The 21,627-nt window shown below is 26.4% G+C and overlaps 1 protein-coding gene across 1 annotated transcript; it reads right to left on the bottom strand.

Moving 5' to 3' along the window:
- Positions 1 to 2,754: 2,754 nt before the first annotated feature.
- On the bottom strand, positions 2,755 to 21,625 carry LOC145836546 (pseudouridylate synthase RPUSD4, mitochondrial-like). The gene is made up of 7 exons (XM_082944342.1): positions 21,356 to 21,625; positions 14,654 to 14,831; positions 13,865 to 14,069; positions 10,880 to 11,002; positions 9,062 to 9,186; positions 7,624 to 7,815; positions 2,755 to 3,281 (listed from the first exon to the last, which is right to left on the bottom strand). Exons 1-7 carry the CDS (start codon positions 21,623 to 21,625, stop codon positions 3,019 to 3,021), a joined length of 1,356 nt encoding a protein of 451 aa, XP_082800468.1. The 3' UTR covers positions 2,755 to 3,018.
- Positions 21,626 to 21,627: the final 2 nt, after the last annotated feature.

Genomic DNA, 21,627 nt, shown 5'->3' with positions numbered 1-21,627 from the left:
GTTCACCAGGTCTTTGGACCAATTTTTTAAAGAGCTTTTCTTTTATCGTTGAATACGCATTATATACCATACCTTATTTAGAATGATGCTTATAATTTGAAAACAATTTTTTCAGTACTCTTTATTAAAGTGACCTATACTTTTGTGTGTTAAACGAGTTAACACACTTCAACGGAGCTCTGTAAAAAAGCTAAAGTAAAAACAAGTACTGCAAGAAAAGGAATAGAAGCTAAAGTAAGTAAATATGTGTGTTTACTAAAGATAAGCATTTTTACGATACATAAATAGTTAATATTAGATATAATTCATTTCATATAATCCGACTCTTATAGATTTTCTAAAAAATGCGTAAATCAACAAGTATTAATCAATAAATTTATAATAACAATTACTTTTATTAGTTTACTTATTCAGTTTAATTTAAACTCATTACACTTTTTTAAATTAAAAGTTTAAATATTATTGATTTACGCATTTACGCGTTTTTATCTAAATCTACGTGTCGGATTGTATAAATTGCATTTTACCTAAAACTGACTACTTATGTATCGTAATTATACTTATCTATAGTAAACGCACATATTTACCTACTTTAGCTTCTATTCCTTTTCTTGCAGTACTTGTTTTTTACAAAGCTCCGTTGAAGTGTCTTAACTTGTTTAACATAAAGAAATATAGGTCACTTCAATAAAGAAAAATAACTGAACAAGTTTTTTTTTAATATATTTCAGAAAATTTGCTTCGCTAGGGTATTTATAAACAAACTATTAGCTTGGTACTTTAACAATGTATTTATTTTTTTATTTTGTAATTTTTTGAAACATTTTTTTTACTTTATTAATAGTTTTTCAAATAGCTATTCATTCGAAGTTTTCCTTGAAAAATTATAACTTTTCCATTTTATTTCTACATACTAAAAAACATTTAAGTCTTGTGAACATGAATAAAACTTCGAAGCTGCCAATAACAATGAATTAAACTTGTGTACTTTCGTGACAGGTTACTGTACTGAAAATTTTTAATTACAGTATATATCTCATATAATTCAAGTAAAGTTTGAATTTTTTCAGTTTAAATATATGGTTGAACAAAAGAATAAATTTAAGTTAAAAATTCATGTTTCAAAAAATACTTTTGAAAACTCAATACAGCTACTACACCGCGAACGGATTTTCAAACTGGTTCTGCAATAAAATGATGAAACTTTATAAATAAACTTTTTAAGTTAACCTCCATTTTCAACTAACATTTTTAAGCTTAAAATACTTTGAAAACGTTTAATTTAAAGCTTACTTTTTAAGTGCACTTCTTTAAAACTTTAATTATTGTAGCTTATATCTTAAATAAAAAATGTTTTAAGAATACTTATTGTAGGCTTATTTATCAATTTATAAAAACTCTTCTTTTTATTTTCAATAATTATCTGAGCAGAGTTTAGAAAATATTGAAGATTAATTGGCTTTAACTATAACTGTATTGAGCTTATAATTCTTAGATAATTTAGCTGAATCTTTTTAACTTTCCTAATTTTATTAAGGGAAATCATTATCAGTAGTTATTATTTGTTTTTTAAATTCTGTGAGATAATATCTTTATTATAAATCTCAAATCTGCAAAGTAATAAAGACCTTTTTCTTTGTAATCAAATTATATTTTTTTGCATTTACTATTGACATAGATTTAGTGAGCATGCTAAACTTTTAGTTTTATAGCAAATCTCAAATATTCAAGTCTTAAGCTATAAAATAACTATCATTTAAGATAAATTACATGTGCATTTGGGTTTTGAAAAACTTTGTTTTTTGTGGCCAAATTATTGCTTAAAACACAATATTTGACAAAGATCTAGTCGTCGCATCGGTAAGGTGAAGAAGCTTGACACACGAGTTTCGACTTTAAAAAATCATTTTGGTGAAAGTAGTTATGAAAATTCATAATTAACCTCAGCAAAAATATTTTTAAAGCGTAAAACGGTTTTGTTTAGAACTAGATAGTATGTACAACAAAAATAACTTACTGCAAAACTGTATTTTTCTTAACATTACAAACATGAAATACAAAATAATTTTAAATTTTTAGTGGTATTCAGTTAATTATTTTCTGCATAAAAAAAATCATTTTTAAATCACCTTACTAGTATTGAAATACATTTTTATAGTATGAAAGTGTTGTAAAAAGAGTTAAATAACACTAATCATTATTTGTTATAGACAAAGCAAAGTTATTATGTAGTGTTTCAGCAATTTAGTTAACTGAAGATGTCATTTTAGAGTAAAAATACAACTTTCTAAAGTAAAGTTAGTAAGTAAGAAAAGATATAACTTGAAAATACTTATTGCTATAATATCATAGTTGCTATAATGGTTTTATTAACAGTGTAAGATATAGTTAAATTATCATCTGTTAAACTACTTTTTAAAATTATATTATTTTTAAATGTTAATAACTTATTCATAACTTATAAACTATTTTTAATTATTATGTAAGATATGCACAGTGAAAAAAAAGTCAATGAAATATAAATTTCAGAAACATTCAAATATTTATAATATTATCCTTCATAATTAAAACCGAAAACTGTATAAATATAGAAAACTTTTTGTCCGTAAAAACTATATAATTTCTCAATTTTAAATTGAAAAATTACATATTGCACTGAACTGTCTTTTATATAATCAAAGTATGTTCCTAACAATAAAAAGTATTTTTTTTTAGTTTTACTAGCAAATAGCTTTTGTAAAGAATGAGGTCGAAATAAAGTCACGCCAGAAATTAAAGGGTAAGTTAAAATTATTAGATACTAATTGTAAGTACAAACTAAAAACAAATTTGCTAAACAGATTAAAAAAATATTTAGCATACTAATACCAGCATTATCTTAACTTAATGCACATGTAAATGTGTAAACTAAACAAAATTAACTATTGGAAAATTAACTAGTTGTATAGTTTAAATTTAGAACTTAAAATTTTTCTATAGACATTTTAGTAAACCAAGAAAATTTCCAATCTCAATTTATCAGAACTGATACTTCACTCTGTTCTGCTTGTTGTAAATCTTCACGCAATCTTCATCGGTGAAAATCTTCCCGGACTTGTCGCTGGTCGGATCTTCGAACAGCTCGTGGAATGCTTCGTCCTGCTGAACCTGGTTCAACCCGTGCCACACGCGGTCTTCGTCGATGTTCTGCCGGAGCCCGAGAACTTTCAAGCTTCGGTCCATGTAGGCGGGAACTTTTGCTATGAACACTGTGTGCGGCTTCTGCGGATTTTCTGAAGAATCTGCGTTTTTTTTTGTTTCATTATAACACCACTAAAAAAATAACGCTTAAGTTTATTCGTTTTTTATACTCTGGTTTGAACAGTCAATTGGAAAAATACTAAATTTACGTTATTAAACGCTAAGTAGAAAAAAAGCTCGGAAGATATTTTTTACAGAAAAAGGTTCATCAGTTTTTTATCACACAGGGTTCGTGCGCGAAATTTTTTTCATTTAGCCTGACTGAGACCAATTTAGTCTGACATTTTTTCAAAGTAAGGAAAATCCCCCTTAGAAGTCATTTTAGGTATTGGGGGGTCTTGATTAGTACTATTATAGTCTCCGACTTCAATCAGTTGTATCTCAAAAATATTTTGAGCTTTAAAATTCTGCAAAAAGCAACTCATAGCTTAGTTATAACTCAATAAAATAAGACTAAATCGTGAAAAGGTGATTGACCCCCCTATGTTCTTAACATAACAAATTCAGTAATAAGTTTTAAAATAAGTGTTATATCTAATCTATTACTAGTGCATAAATTTAATATATATTACTAAACACAATTGTTCAATTTAATTAAGCACTAAGTAAAAACATTATAATTAGAAGATTTATATTAAAACGACGTGCATTGTTGTGTTTTATTAAAATTCAAAATGAAACGCTTACACGAGTATTAAAATTCAAACAAACAGCTAAGTTGTTGAACTAAACTGTAATGTTAAAACTGTATTTGTTCAATGAATTTTCATATTTATGACGTATATAATCTACTCAAAACAAAATAATGAAGATTCTTAAAAAATTTTTAGAGATTTAACAAACGATTTTAAGCATTTATTTTTACAAATACTGACTGATTTTGTTTTTAATAACTAAATCTTTATTTAGAAATAAATTCACATCTCAATTTCATCTTAAAAAGATTTCTCAATTTATTTTAATCAAAATTTTCAAGCATTTGAACTGAGAAAAACTGATATTCTCAAATTTTTAAATAAAAAACTGATTTAGCCTGACATTTTTCAACTTTTTACAAAAAAACTGATTTAGCCTGACTTAGCCTGACGCGCACGAACCCTGATCACAGTTTTATATCGAAAGTATCACAGTTTCACTATGGAAGTGTACTTGCCACAGACAGGGTTGGCCAACTGTTTTGTTCAAATTTTCTCCAGGTTTTTAAAATTAAGCGTTTTAGGGTCTACTTTTAGTTTAAAATTAAGTTTAAGGTAAAAAACTGTGCTAAATAGTATAACAACATGGAAAAGATATCTTAAAGATTCTTTAAATGTGTTTTCTAATAGAAAAAAATTTTGATGATGACAAAAAAAATTATCAATATGATAGATTTTTTGAGTCAAATCGAAATTTTACTACTTAAAATATGTTAAAAATTCCAGGTTTCTCCAGGTTTTAAGGTTTTTTTTTGGCAACCCTGCGCAGATCGATTAATACTAAAATTCATACAAAAACTGCTTCTTCAAGTTGGGTAGTTTTATACCAGATGAAGGCATTGGAAATTAAGGAATTTCGTAAATTTAAACTGCCAATAACTAATTTTTTCTTAAATTTTGTTAAATTTCCTGACTTTTTCTGACGTTTTTTCCAAAACCCTCATTTTTTCCTGACTTTTGTCATTTTCTTTAGTTTTTCCTGACTTTTCCTGATTTCCTGACCTTGTGGTAACCCTGTTTAAGGCACTTTAAATCCAATGTGCTTTTCAATTTAACTCGTCATCTAATACCACACCTAGGTATTCGACATTTTCTTTCGCTCAATCAAAAAAGAATTTACTTGGATACTTAAATATTTTTTGCAGTTAAATTAAACATCAAAACTTTGTTTTTACGTAAAATCATATAAGATTTTGATACATTACAAAAATTCAATGAGACCATGAAAAAAGATTAATTGAAAAATAATTTTTTCCAGAAAATAACTTAAGCAAAATCCAGGTTTTAACGATGATGAAATTTCTTAATAAGGGTATGTTTATATTAAGTTTCCTGACTTTTTGATAACCCTGAACACAACAAATAAAATTAGAAGTTTAAGTTTATTCTAAACTTATCATATTCTTAATTTATAATTAATGTTTTACTAAAAAATCCTCGTAGAAAAATCCAAGGACTATGGACAACTCTTATGCATCTATTGGAAATAAGCAAAACTTGACAAAACAACTTTTTTAAAATAAATTTATTGCAATATATATATGTATACATTTAAATTTAAACAAAAACAAACCTTTTTTATAACGTCGGGACAAAAACTAAAGTTTTTAAACTATGTTTGTTTTTAATATTTGGTTTCATAAAAAGAGGAGTTTTACAAACAATTTTAATACAAAATACTTTAACGCTAGTTTGTTACTTATTAAGTAATTTTAACTAAGATAAACTTATAGGGTGGGTGTCACTTTTGCACGAGCGTCACTTTTGCACGAGGGGACACTTTTGCACGGCGACTCTTTTGCACGAGCGTCACTTTAGCACGAGGGGACACTTTTGCACGGCGTCACTTTTGCACGGCGACTCTTTTGCACGAGGGGACACTTTTGCACGGCGACACTTATGCACGGAAGGTCACTTTTGCACGAGGAGAAACTTTTGCACGGCAACATTTTTTCACGATGACAATTATTTACGGCAGCATTGTTGCACAACGTCACATTTTTACGATGAAATTTTTGCACAGCGACATTTTGGCTCGATGAATTTTTCGCACGGAAAATCAATTTTGCATGCAGGCCGATTAAAAGTTTTTTAGCTACTACCAAGTCTGTAACATAAAAAGAAACTAAAAACTAAAATTTTATAATATACCTATACTAAAGGCAAAAAATGAAAGGTCTAAAATCTTAAACAGTAAAAGTTAATGTTAGAAACAAACTAACGAAAAGATAAAATAAAATAATTTATAAAAGATTCATACTAGGGACAATAAAGTTAATTTATTTAGAAACTAGGATAAAAAATACTTTAAATGTAACTAAGTTGTTCTAGTTTATTTTCAATTTTAATATATTAATAAACAACTATGCCTTTTTATATATTTTACTATACGGTTACAAGTTTATTGTTCATATGATGAACCTAGGCATCAAAACCTAGATAGAACCTGGAAGACACATAAATAAAAGATAAAATAACATATATAGTTTATTTATTATAACAAATATAAAATCATAATTTGATATAAAATTTATAGGTTAACATAAATTGCAAAATTTTAACCACAAACTTATATTGATTTACGATTTGATGTAGAACGATCAACATCAAGTATCTAAATGCATTGACTAACAACAAAAATAAAAACCTAACGCTCCAAGAACATTAACGATAGGCTCTCATCGGCTTATTTCATGATCATGGAATGCTGGTGTAAGCATCTCTTGATACTTTTGATGAACATAAGTTCAAACTTCCAAATGTTACCTCTCTCATTGGCTTATCATGATCATGCAACATTATTGTTATGAAATAATCTAAATTTAAACCATGAAAAATGCGCTAAATATTGCTTTTTTTATTCTCACACTAAATTAAAAAATAAAAATAAACAACAAGTAAAATCTAAAATACCTTTACACTTCATAAACTAACTAAATCTTTGATTTTAATTTAACTATTGTTTGAAATTAAAATAAATTTAAAGTATTTGTTCAACAACTATATAATGCTAATTATAACATTAAGAGAAAACAAGTAAAAAATAATACTCAAAAGTTCTAACGCCTTTCTAATTAAAGTTTATTTTCCTGTTTGAAAAGTAACAAAATTCAGATTATTTTCATTTAATGTATTCAAGACTGTTTTTATTTAAAATTAAAAATGTGTATTCATCTATTTTATTTAATATAAGCTAAAATAAAATAAATTAATGAACTGTGGTATGTTATTATATTGTTCTACGTAAAACTTCAAACAAAGTCTTTGCGTTAAATTTTCATTAAAAAACTACCACATTTTATGTATTCAAAACAACTTAAGTTTAAAAGCGAATATTACTCAAGTAAAAAAAAATAATAATTTAAAAAAAGATGTCGCCGTGCAAAAGTGTCCCCTCGTGCAAAAGTGACGCTCGTGCAAAAGAGTCACCGTGCAAAAGTGTCCCCTCGTTCAAAAGTGACCCTGCGTGCAAAAGTGTCCTCTCGTGCTAAAGTGACGCTCGTGCAAAAGAGTCGCCGTGCAAAAGTGTCCCCTCGTGCAAAAGTGACCCTTCGTGCAAAAGTGACCCTCGTGCAAAAGTGACGCTCGTGCAAAAGTGACCCGTTCCCAAACTTATATGCTACTATTGTTTACTTGTCAGACGATACTAATAAGTTTTAGTAAAATTATATTTTTCCAAACAACAAACTTGGCACGAGCATCTTCCTGAGGTGCAGGTGAAGCGGCAGGTGTCTGGTTTTTGTTTGGGGGATTTCCAGTTTGCCGAGCAGGTACTTGGATAGAAACTGTGGTCGTAAGGTGTCGCTTGAGTACTTGTGGTCGCCTAGCAATGGGCATGAGATTCCCTCGCTAGAGTGCGCCCTAATTTGATGTTTGAAGTCTAAAACAATAAAAAACTTAACGTTGTATACATTAATGCAACTGTTTTAAAGTATAATTTATAAAAACAAAATTTGATTTAATGTTTTAAGAATTTATTGTAAATTTAAATCTAATTATCTAGCAATATTGTTTTCTCAAATATAAGTAGCATCAGTTTCATTATGAAAAAATTGTCGAAATATTCTGCTAATTATAAAAAGATTTTGGATTCTCTTAAATATATTGCAAGCTTTAGTTCTTAAGACAGCAAACTACGGCCTACCAGCCAAATCCGGACGACTTGTTAATGTTTTTGAAATGACAATTTCTTATTTGTGAGTAAGCAGTATTAAAACCTTTTTGATTGTTGGTGATTGTTAAAAAAATTGACATTGAAAACGTATATTTGAAACTTGCTTGTGCATACACACTAGCTCAATGATTTGCCGAAGAACTTGTTTATAAAGTCCAGGAATTAACTTATAAATGGCTGCGGATCGTTGCTCTATTGTTGACATTTAATCAAAAAATCACTATGAACATTTTGATTAGTTCATAAAAACTGAAAAACGAGTTTTCTTAAACTATAGTTTGGATAACTTTTTATTTTATCAACTAACTATTAACAAACAATTGTATGTATAAGAAAGACCGAAAAAATGGTATCCGTTTATTTAAAACAAACAAGCTATATATTAATGCAGTGTTTCCTATAGTGTGGATTTGTAAACATTAGCGTTCAGAGATTTTAACTAGAGAGTTAACACTCACCATGAAAAAAATACCAACCTGAGACTATTTTAAAACAGCTTAAAAACATTTTCTGATTCTGGCACAAATCACTTTTAACTTAGGCTTCTACATTGTATGTAACTTGGAAACAACTAAATACTTGTATTTAAGTATATATAATATTCATCTCTTCAAGTATAACATAAAATAATATAGTGCATTTTATTAAAATATTTTTATTGAAGTAGGATATTTTTCAAAACACACTTTTCAACTACTGTTTTGTTTAACTAAGCTATATAATATAATATTAACATGTATTAAAGCTTTATAATAGATACGACATAATGAGTTTAAATAAAAATGTGAAATAAATACTGTTTATATCTTTAATACAAGTTAATATTATATTCTATAGCTTAGTTAAACACAATAGCAGTTGAAAAGAGTGTAAAAATTTAAACTATTTTTATAAACTTCATTAGATTTCATTTAATTATATATACTTATAAACAACATTTAATTAAACCAACTTGTTCTAGGTTGATATTCGATAAGAGAAATGTTTTTGTGAGAAGCGAGATTTTTATAATATGTAACTGAAGGGGTGCCTTTGTACGTCTTTAATCTTTTTTCTTCGCGTAAAGCATGATCATATCTGTTGAATTATGTTTAAAGTGAACAAAAATATATAATCTAAAATTTCAAAAAAAGCTTATTTGGATTACGTGTACGAACCTTGTAAAAGTAGTTTCCATAAACTTAAAACAAATTACATTTGATGTTTTGCGTTTAAAGTTTTAACAAAAAAAATCGTTTGAATAATAGTATTATTATCGAAATAAATGTAATAATAATAACAACTAAATAACTAATGGTTGTAGTTTCAAAGAAAGTTCCAACTAATGATCTACAGAATCTGGATCTTTTTGTTTAATTAAGGATAGAACCACTAGACTCAGGCAATTTAAACTTTTTAAAATGGTTTATGTTAAATTACACTCCGAATATAGTTTTGTTATAACCTATTATCATGTTCTAGCTATCAAGTAATGAAATTAGACAAACAAATTCTGGTTTATCAATTTTCAGTTCAATCAATACTGCTCTAGAAAGCATTGAATAACGCATACAAAGGCTAGTTGAACTAAAAATATAGCACTGAAGGTAACATAACAACGAATGAACCTAACAACATGCTTTTATTGGTCCAATAATTTTTTATAATCCGAAGAGATGCAAGTTAAAAAATTCACTTTTTAGTTTTGCATTTAACATTTTTTATGTACTATTGCAAGATAAAAAAAGTGTTTCTAAATCTTTAGCGAGTAGTCATTTACTATTTGTAAAAGTATCTAGTACTGTAGATCTGTTTGTCCTTAATTTTTCGCCTAGAGCAGGGGTCAGGAAACTGTAGCATGCGGACCAAATAACTAAGTATTAGCTGTGGCTAGCGACATTTTTTAACTGTAAATACAAATATTTAAATAGAAGCAAGTTAAGAATGTTATGAAAATTCATGTATGATGTTTTGCTTGAAGCAACGTGCTGCCGATTTTACACTTATTTCATTACACAGTTGTTTTATACATTTAAAGTTAATTTGTCTTGTTTCCTATTAAAAGGCTATTGACCACTGGCTTAGAGCTTTTAGATTTTCAAGGACTTTTTGTTAAAAATTTAATTTTCCATCAAATTATAATGTTTCTACAAAGAACTTGAACCATCCTCTTTCATCTATACGGATCTGCACCTTTTTCAATCAACATTTTAACCACTATATCCAGTGGATCAATAATTTTAACACGTTACATTATAATGTTTAGCTTTTATGTAAGTAATAAAATAGTTTAAGAATAAAAAGTTGTTTACCATGTACATGAAAATTATAAAATAAAATCCTAAGTAAAACATTTTATGATATAATAAAAAAAAACTTTGAGCCACAAGTTAAATGAAAAAACGAAAACAACTGCAAACGTTTTATACATATAAATTTCATTAAAAAACTGTAAATTGAAAAACTTGACGATAAAAAACGACAACTTAAGAAAAAAATCTCATAGAAGTTAATATTACAACAATCATTAATTGTTCATTGTATAAGTAGATCAAAAAACTGATTGTAACTTTAATTTAAACGTTAATACTAGAAAAAAATTAACATTGTGTTTTTATACGTATAGAGAGCATAAAAGTTCAAAAAAAAAATTATTTAACACGTTTAAAAAAACAGTGATCAAGTTTCTCAGATTTGTACAGTAAAACTACACTTTTTTTTTCAAAATTAACACATTAGGAAACACATAATCTAAATTAAATAATTTTACTTTCTTAAAAACAATATTAACCTGACAAATGGTGAACACTTAGTTTTGAAATGTGGTTTCTTCATATGACCTTCAACCATTTTTTTAATTAGAGGAATTTCTATCTTACCGGTCATTGGGTACGGCTTGCCTAATGCCACTCCCCTGAAAACGTTATTATGTGTATTATAACGCCTACAGAAAAATTTAAGATGATCGTTAATTGTAAATAGTTAACATATATTTCTTCATTTAAACTTATTGTTCAATTTTTCGAATTACATTAATTTAAGTTATTTTATTATATAGTTATTTGCCTTAATTAAAAAAGAATGCTCAATTTACTGGGATGTAAAGAGCTTATTTAAATAGATTTATGCAAACTTTATATTTTATTCGCGACCGGTTTCGGTGGCAAGATTAAGCAATGTAATAATAGAAAAAATTTAAAAAAAAATTGCACACATTCACTAAAAGCATAGGCATAAATATAATTATAGAAAACCCCTCTTGGAAGATTGACTACTTAGATCTAAATTTCAACCTACTGAACCATACATTCTACCCATATAGAAAAGACAAAATAAGTTACATAAATTCAAAATCAAACCATACTCAAACAAATCCCAAAAATGGTAGAGACCAGACTTTCTAATAATTCTAGTAACAAAAACCTATTCAACAACATAAAAAAAAGACTATAATTATGCTTTAAAGGTAAACGGATACAATTATGAAATTAACTATACAGAAGAATTCAAAAATAAAAAAAGAAACAGAAAAAGAAAAATTATATGGTTCAATCCCCCATATTGCAAACCAGTAAAATCAAACATGGGTAAAAAGTTTCTAAAAATAATAAACAAGCTCTTTGGAAAAAATAGTAAGTTGAAAAAATATTTAAACAAAAACAATATAAAATTAAGCTACAGCTGCATATCAAACATTGAAAAAATAATAAAAAACCACAACAAAAAAGTAATAAACAACAGTAAAAGAAACAAAGATGAATCGTGCAACTGCAGAAAGAAAGAAACTTGCCCCCTTGAAGGAGGAGAATGTAGGGCAGAAAATGTAATTTACCAGGCAACAATAGAAACAGATAATTTAACAAAAACATACATTGGACTAAGTGCTAATCATCTAAAAAACGTATATCTACACACAACACAACAATAAAAAGCAATCCAAATGACAAAAACTACCTCCAGTATAAACAAGCAACTGAACTCTCAAAAGTAACCCATAAATTAAAAAATGAAAATAAAAATACAAAATAAGTTGGAAAATATTACAAAGGGAGAAAAAATCAAAACCAGGAATTATGACATGCAGATTGTGCTTAAAAGAAGCTTTATTAATACTTGAATCTGGTACAAATTGCATCAACAAAAGAACGTAATTAATGAACTCATGCAGACACAGAAACAAATTTTTATTAATAAACTGGAAAGCAGACAAAACTTGAACAAAATCATAATTAAAGTACAAAATAGGTTATTTTTCTTGATTTTTTCATTAAGTTATTGTTGACATTTAACTAAAAAAAAAGTTTATTTATTTAGTTCTTAATTCAACTTAGATAAACTTTTAGATTTTTTTTTAGATAGTTCTTAAATCCGTTTAAACTTTAACTGTTATGTTAACTTAACACAACTTCAATTTTGAAATCTTCAGCGACTTTGAGTTTTATTAATGTTTTGTTGACTCTTGGCTTAAAATCACAATTTTTGACAATTCTTAATTTCATTTAGATAAATTTAAAGGTATAAATTTATCTTTTTTTTTTATTATTATTTTTAATAAAAAAATTCTTAATTCAGTTTTTTTTCTTTGACTAACTATATTAATATTAATTCAATTCGTTTTTTTTTAAACTAGTACCAATTTTACCGAAATATACTCTGATATGCTTGAATTTTTGAATATGCAACATTTTTGTTTTAATTTATACTCTTCACGCATGAATAAGTTTTTAAATAACAGTACAAATAACTAACATTGTTATATACAGTTTCATATTTTATTTTTTGCTTGAAAAGGTCGCAATCTCTTGCCACCGAAACCGGTCGCGAATAAAATATACAATTTACATAAATCTATTTAGTTATTTTATTATAAAAATAGTAATATCAAATAAGAATTAAGTTTTAGATATGAATTTTAATGTTATATAAACTTAATTACTACTTAATTATTACTCGAGCTTTATGTACTTCATGAAATTTAAACACAAAGATTCAGGAAAAACTTTTTTGTTGTACCATAAAAAAAATTTTTTGCAAAGTTTTTTGAGAACGTCAGTAAATTATTTTTATTTTAAACTAGAAACTAAGATTTTCAGGTTGCCACTGGTTTTTGAGATACTACTTCCAGGTTTTCTGAACTACTGCCAGGTTTTTGAAAGTACAAGTTTTAGGGTCAATTTTTAGTTTCAAGTTAAGTTCAAGGTTAAAAACTGTTTTAAGTAGTATAAGGACATTGAAAATGTACTGTAAAGCTACTTTAAACTTGTTTTTTAATATTTTTTTTTTGATGATGACAAAAAATATTTATCTATATGATAGATTTTTGTGTCAAATCGAAACTGAACTACTTTACATGTAAAATTTGTTTAAAGTTTAAGGTTTTTAGTGATTTTTGTTCAAAATATCACAAAAATACTGTTTGGTTTTTCAAATTCCATGTTTTTTAAACTAAATTGTCATACTCCAGGTTTTTCTAGGATTCCAGGTTTTGTGGTAACCCTGGAACTATTTAAAAAAGTCATGTTAAGTTTAATTTAATATTTACTTCAACTTTTTTACTAAAACAACTTGATAAAATTCTTTATAGCTGAGTTAGAATAGAAGTTAAATATATATTTTGTATATTAACAATCACCTAAAAGTTTATAGAAAAATATATAATATTTCAGTTATTTAAAAATAAAAAAGCAAACACAATCAAATCTTAAATTCATACAGCTATCCTTCACAAAAAGTTGACTCTTTTAAGTAAAATACAGATTGTCAAAAAAAAATTAACCAGTATGCTTTCAAAACTTCGTTATTTCTGAACATCAGTTGCAGTTGTGCCGCGTACTGTTCATCGGGTGAGAGCAGCATTACACCGGTCACGCTTGTTTCCAAACGGTGGCACAAGTGCAGCGGCACATCGCTTTTCAAACCGTGCAACATCTTCGACACGATGGGAAGCACCGACTTGATGTTGTTCTCCGTCTTTTCGCCAGCTGTGAAAACGTAAATAAATATCACTAATTTTTGGCTTCCGTTTAACGGCAAATTTCAGTTGTTGTACAAAAAATACTTATAATGGCTTAGAATGATCGTGTTTCTTTCTAGTTTTTTTTTTTAGTCTTATTGACCATCAGTAACTTAAATTATTACAAAAAAAAAGGATGTTATATCATAATTTTTATATAACTTACTGATTAAAATCATACATTGTCATAAATGTTTACATAAACATTATTTATTTCTAATTTGAACGTTTTATTTTTTTATTATAAGGTCAAAAATTAAAACTCAAAAATACTTTCTTAGTTATTTGAAAACTAAAAACTTTAAAAAAAACTATACCTATACGTAACAACTATTTTTTAAACAATATAAGTTTAAAACAAAATAACTAACACCTTAAATTGTTTTTAGTCAACTGTGATTTACACAAAAACATATTTTTCAGAATATTAAAATTTGAATCTTAAAAATAATATATAATAAAATGAATGTACTTACAATAAAAAAGTCAACGGTTCTTATACGCATTGACTATATTATTTTTTTAATTAAACACTTATATCTAAGCACAGACCATGAGAAGCAACTCCGTACGGTTTATTGATTACAACTAGTTTTTTGTTGGCAAATATGACATGTTTTCTAATTGTTCTTGCCAATTTCTCATCATTTAAATGAGATAAACGATACGATTTGTAATACTTCACTTTGTTATCATGATTGGCAGCTATATTATCACTTTCTTTTTTTTCCTGTAAAAATATAATAAAATTAAACTAAACATTGTATAAATTCAAAAATATCAGCATTTTTATAACAATTCGACTGTCTAGAAAACTTTTTTTTATTTTTTTTACACTCATAAATTAAAAAGGTATATTAATACTTAACAATCCAGTCCATTAATTATGTATAACAAAGAACTAAAAACTATTTGACTAACTTAATAAACACCTTAAAATTTTCAAAAACTAAAAATTTTAAAATTCCAAATAAAAAGGTATCTTGCAAATGAATTTATCATAAGTACTTTTTCAATTTATTTCAATGATAACCAGCTTAAGATTTACAAAATACCAAAAAAAAACTATTTAAACCTTTAAAAGTTTTAAATACTTGAAAGTTTTTTAAAACAGGGTTGCCAACTGTTTTCGAGAAATTTCTTCCAGGTTTTCAGATTTCTTTTAAGGTTTTCAAATGTACAAGCTTTTGGGTCATTTTTTAGTATAAAATTAAGTTTGAGGTAAAAAACTGTCACTTATAGTATAAAACATTTAAAACATACTTTTAAGTTACTTAAAACGTGTTATTTTAATAAAAAAGTTGACTATATTTGACTATAACAAAGAAATGTTATCTATATGTTATGTGTCAGATCAAAATTTCATTATTTTAAATGTAAAAATTGCTTAAAGTTCCAGGTTTTTTTTAGCAACCCTCTTAAAAGAAACTAAAAAGACCATCGTTATTTTCGTATCCAAACCAGTGTTTAGACCTGGGGGCAAAGATCCGATAGCAGAATTTAAACAAAGTATGGTAGTTTACCAATTTAACTGCTTCTGTAAAGCTAGTTATGTCGGGATGACCTCAAGACAATTTGGCGAAAGAATAAAGGAACATATTCCGAAAAGTATCGATGAATTTTGTATGAGTAATAAGAAAACTAAATCTATTAGAGTAATAAATGCTTCCAAAAGATCTGCTATTGCTGAACACTTAGTAAATAACCTTGATTTTAATAGTAATTATAAGTTAAAAAGATTTAAAATTATGAAAAATTGTTTTCATATTTCTGATTTAATTAAACTTGAGGCTATTTGTATTTTGTTAAGAAAACCTAAGTTGTGTAAACATAAAGATTTTGATTATACTTTTCCGTTGTTTTCTTACATTGTTTTATAAGTTGTTGCTCTGTTTTATTATTTTTTTAGTTGCATTGTAATTAGAAGTACTTTTGTATTGTTAATTACTCGTTGCTTTATTATTAATTACGTTGATTGCATTTTCACTATATAAGCTAGATTTGAAATTTTACTTCTATTGCTTAGTATACAACTGACGAAAGAAGCATGAAATATATATTGTTCTGAAAATTTTAGTCTTATTTATATTGTTTGAAAGAATTTATTATAGTGTCAAAAAACGTTAATTATCTAAAAAGCCCAAACAAAAAGCTACAAATATTGAAACAATGTGTAGTTCAGGATTTCCCAAACTCATTTACTTAATCGCCCGCTTTTCAGAAATTTGAAAAAAAATTGCCCCCCACGATTTTACAAAGAAGTTTTTCTCTTGAGTACAAACTTTTTAGCCAAAAAAGTTGTGTTCGAAATGTAATTTAGTGTGGTACTTCTTAAGAACGCACTTTTAGGCTGTGTTCAAAGTAGTTTACAGGGCTTGAGAAATTAATTTACAGTTATTCTCTTTAAAGCCAAGTAAAGTGTATTAAAATAATTAATTATTAAAAAGCCTCGTGTAATCTGTAATCAATCTTGTTTAAATATGAATTGTTTTGAAACTAATGAAACTTTTAGGTCAGTGGTGGACACTTTTGTAGTCAGCAGTTCATATTTACTAAAAAATCTTTTTTAGTTTCAACTCGTTAAAAAAATGTAATTGCGGGCTGCCTAATTTAAAAAATAGCATATAAGAATATAAAAAAACTGTTATAAAATGATTTAGTATTATTGTGACCTAGGAAAAACTATTGTGAACTGAAAATCAAATTGAAAGCGTATTTCAAAATATTAATTATCAAAAAATTAAATTTATCTAGTTTGTACAAGTAGTTTTCAAGTTACTTAGCAGTTCGAAATTTGACTGAATCTGAACCGTAAGTTACCCATCTGAAAACTTAACTGAAACCAGGCATTCTAATAATCTCTCATATAACGAAATTCGGACATTTAGAAGTTAATACTAAGTAGCTTATTTAAGCCGCAAAAAATACTTAAATTATTTTATAAAAAGGAATATTCTAAAATTACTATTCCAGAGATTAAAAAACTATAAAAAAATGAACAGTGATTTTACACATAATAAAATAAATATTAAAACATAATTTCTGATCTAGTTTGAGGAAGTTTGACCGACTGGTTGATTATCTCACTTGAAAAGTGGTTTCATCAACAGCTTCAGTTAATGCAGTACAATTATTAATTTTTATGCTAAGATATATTATAAGCAAGTTAGTTGTAAAGTTAAAAATTCAATTTTAAACTATACGTTTCGTAGTAGAACACCATGAAATAGTATTTGAATTGGAATAACATTTAGGAATCTAAACCTTGATTCTAACAATTTATTTTTCTTAATTTAAACTCAAAAAAAATCATATGTTTTACAATTAATTCTGTGAACAGAAAGTAATCAAATAAAAGAAAAACTTTTTATTAGGTTAAAATTTTGTTTTGTAACTGTAGTAGTCTTTTTGATGGCTTATTTAATTTTACTAAAAAAAATTCTTTCTAGCTGTTAGCCTATAATAATTCAACAAATGAAAATAGTGAAAAATTAAAAGCTAGTTTTGAACTATTAAAATAAACAACACATTCTAATTGCTAATATATTTTGAAATAAGATAAAACAAAAAAAAAACAGTTGAATTAATAGTTTAAAATTCCTTAAGATATAGATTTTTTAACAATAATAAATCAAGTTAGAAAATAAAAATGAGTTTAAGAACCTTTTACATGAAAAACTTTAAGTCATTTTAAATAGAGACCTCAAATCTTTACTTTTTTAAAACCAAAAAAATCTTTTTTGAAATAAAAACTTAAATGGTTATCAAGTTTTATTTTAATTTATACAGATTAAACAAGTAATAACAGAAATCTGTCAAATAAATGTCTTTCAAACAAATGTTTTAATCACTATGCTCTAAAAAACTTTAAGTGTAATGTAAATCGACAAATATAAACTACAAAATTAACCAGGTCAAAATAAAACTACTAACAACTTTAAAACATAAACCATTTAATAAATACAGTAGACTTCCGCTTGATTTCGCACTTTGAACAAAATTAAAAAGTACAAACTTAAGAATTAATACCTTTTTTTTTTACAAAATGACAAACTTCAATATATTATATGCAATAATGTTATGAATAAGCATGAAATCCACTAAAACATAAAACAACCATTCATTGAAAAAATAGATCTATATAAGCTATCTAAAATTACATTTTACTTTTTTTATTAATACTTATCTAGTAATAGACTTTATTTAAGTTAAATTTAAGAAAATATAAATTTGCACTTTTTTTTGGGTAAAAAATGCGAACTCAAGAGTGAGTCTACCGTAATTAATGTTTATTAGGCATTATGCAAACTTGTTGTGGAATAAATAACTTGATAAGTGTTATTATGAAAAGATTACTCAAATACAATACAAACCAGGTTAAGTAAAAAATATTTTCAAAGATCAGATAAAATAGAAAAAACTTTTATAAAACAGTGTCTGCTAATGAAGTCTAATATAATGTGAAGGATGAGGTTCATAAATGCTTGCATGTTTTTCTAATCTGACTCTCAATTAGTAAAATAAAGCCTCAAGTCACCTCCTTTAGAAATATCTAGATTAGATCTTTTGCTCAAGATGTTGATAACTGAACTGAAAGCTTTCTCAACAACATAGCTAGACGGAAAAGCTATAAACAATAATCAAAATTCCTCTCAAATAATTTGGTACTTTTGCCTTAGTTTTTGTTAAGGCCATAGGGGGGGTCCGATTTTTTTTTTTACAAAAAATAACTTTGGATTTTATATGAAAGCTTTAAATACAAACTACAAGCTTGTTTTTATAGAATTCAAAAATATAATTTAACTTTTGAGATATTTTATTTTTTGTAAAAAGTTTCCTATACAAACGTATGGACCGCAAATTTTTCGGGGTCAATTTTCTAGGAAGTTTAAAAATTTACTAAAAACCTATCTCCTCCTTCATTTTTTGACCTAGAGACTTCAAATTTTAGGAAATGTTCCTTTTAATATTTTGAAGAATCTGAATGTTGGAATTTTTGAAATTTTAAAAAATAAAAATTTTATCCACAAAAAACTAAAAAAAAGGGTAGTTTTTTGACAATATTTTTTTTTATACTCAAAATTAAAAAAATTCCTACAATAGATCTCTTTAAAGTTTAATGATACACATTCTGTAAAAATTTGAGAATGATTACTCAAAAAATGAAGGAGGAGATAGATTTTTAGTGAAATAGTCTTTTTTCGCATTTTTAGTTTTTGCCTTCCATAAGGAACCTATTGAACGCCTTTTCTTTGATCGCTTATATCTCAAAAGTTACTTTGAATTATTTTAAGCGGTTAAAAGTGTCTGATAGCTCAGATTAAATTCTACAAAATAAGATCAAGTTGTAAAAAACAAAGTGGACCCCCCCCCCCCCCTATGGCCTTAAGTCCAAAAGCTTTTATATCATTCTTTGGAAAAATTTACTTTAAGTTCAAGGTCTGTTTATAAGTTTAAAAAGGTTTTCTGTAAGTCGTTTATATCAAAAAGATCTGCCTCGAAGGGATCTGTGTTTTTATCTAAATAATAGTATTTTAGTGTCAAATCGAAATTTTACTACTTAATATGTTAAAATTGTTAAAAATTCCAGATTTTTAGCTGCCTAAATTGTCAAATTCTAGGTTTTTTTAGGTTTCTAGGCATATTGGCAACCCTGTTTAGTTTTATTTCTTAGTCTAACTTAGTGACTTATCAAAAAAAATTAAATATATCATGATGTGATAGTTAATAATAGATAACATAGATTTTTACAAACCATTTATGATCCCAAATAACATATATGTCAGGTTTTAAAATGGTGAGAGGGATTTCGATCGTCGATGATCTATGTAATTGTTATATAAGAAAACATATGAATGAAAATATGAAATTTACTTAAAAGTAGGAGTCATAAGCACTTCATTTTTTTTCTATATTTTACATTAACAAAATAAACTTTTTTGTTTAAGTTTTACCTCAGGGTCAAATATTTAAATAGCAAGCTAAAATAAGTAAAATATCAAGATATAAAGTAAAAATTTTATGACAGCCCAAAATTTTAAAATCGCCCCCTTTTCGCCCCCCCCCCCCCAACTTACTAAAATCGCCCCCAGGGGGGCGATATCGCCCACTTTGAGAAACCCTGGTGTAGTTGAACATGAGTACTAGAAGTATAACAGAATTAAATATGACAAAGTAATAATTTCAGTTGATAGTAAAATCATAAAAAGTTACAGATGAAGAAATATGACAACTACCATGTTAAAGTGAAAGTTAATAGAATTGTATTACTTTAGTTTAGTAATACATTACAATAAAAAAATTAAACAAAATTTTGTATGTTATTTTCTAACAAGTATGTTCATTATAAATAGCGTAAAATTGAAGCAAAATAAAAAACAATTTTCTAATGAAAACAAATGTCTTACTGTATTTTCAAACATAAAAAAACTGATTTATAAGTACTATTTAACAATAAAATTCAAATGTTTTAACACATATAAAATGTTTTAAAAAATTATCAAATTCTTAAAAAATAATAAAATTAACAAAAATTTAATTTATTTGAAGATTATTGGGATAAATAAAAGAAAAATCATAAAACTGCTGATATTTTTTTTTAAGTTAACTAGTATTAGAGTTGCCACTGGTTTTTAAGAAAATTCTTCGAGGTTTTTTGAATTTCTTCTAGGTTTTTAAAAGTACACGTTTTTGGGTTTGTTTATAATTTAAAGTTACGTTTAAGGTAAAAAAATGTTTTAAGTAGTATAATAACATTGAAAAGATACTGTAAAGCTACTTTACAAAAAATAAAATTTTTGATAAAAAATAGTTTGATGACAACAATTTTTTTTTAATTTTACGATAGATTTTTGGTGTCAAATCAAAATTTTACTGCTAAACATGTAAAAATTGTTTAAGATTATAGCTTTTTCCAGGCTTTTTACTCAAAATTCCAGATTTTTTTTCCAAATTTACTAAAGTTCCAGGTTTTTCCAGTTTTTTATGACTAAATTGTCAAAATCCAGGTTTTGCAAGGATTCCAGGCTTTCAAGCAACCATGTAGTATATATAAGTAAACTAAAAGTGTTGTGCTACAAAAAAACTACTCTCAAAAAATAACCTTCATTTTAGTTCTTATTTAGTAGCATTGTATGAAGGTGAAATGACAATATAGTAGTTAAGAGAAAGACTTACTACAATTTAATCTACAAATTCTAAAGTTACAAACTCTATTGTTGTTTAATAAAAAAACAGAACACTAAATAAACTCACTTTTACAGCTTTTCTCATTCTAAGAGCAACATCATAAGCGCTTTCCGGTTCAATCTTTTCACCTTCCAGAACTACTTTATCAGGCTTTTTCCATTCAATTTCTATATCATCATCATCAATTGGTTTGTTTAAGACTGCTTTTGGGCTTCTGTCTGGCTTTGTTGAGAAGTGAAGGACAGAAATAGATAAATTATGCTTGTTTAAATTTTTCAAGGTCTTGCAAGTGTAGTTGTAAAAATACTTGTTTGTATATAACAGTTTCAGTGCCATAC

Source organism: Thalia democratica, chromosome 5 (genome assembly GCF_965202585.1).
Source record: "Thalia democratica chromosome 5, ktThaDemo2.hap1.1, whole genome shotgun sequence".
In the NCBI taxonomy this organism is placed as follows: Eukaryota; Metazoa; Chordata; class Thaliacea; order Salpida; family Salpidae; genus Thalia; species Thalia democratica.
Note: the sequence above shows the minus strand (reverse complement) of the source record. Positions and strands in the feature narration are given on the sequence as shown.

Excerpts from the sequence above, each read along its gene's own strand:
- LOC145836546 (XM_082944342.1), bottom strand. The coding sequence starts at position 21,625 with ATGGCACTGAAACTGTTATATACAAACAAGTATTTTTACAACTACACT. Across the intron at positions 14,832-21,355 it reads GAATGAGAAAAGCTGTAAAA|GAAAAAAAAGAAAGTGATAA; the intron begins GTGAGTTTATTT and ends ATATTTTTACAG. Across the intron at positions 9,187-10,879 it reads AAGTGTTCACCATTTGTCAG|ATATGATCATGCTTTACGCG; the intron begins GTTAATATTGTT and ends ATAATTCAACAG.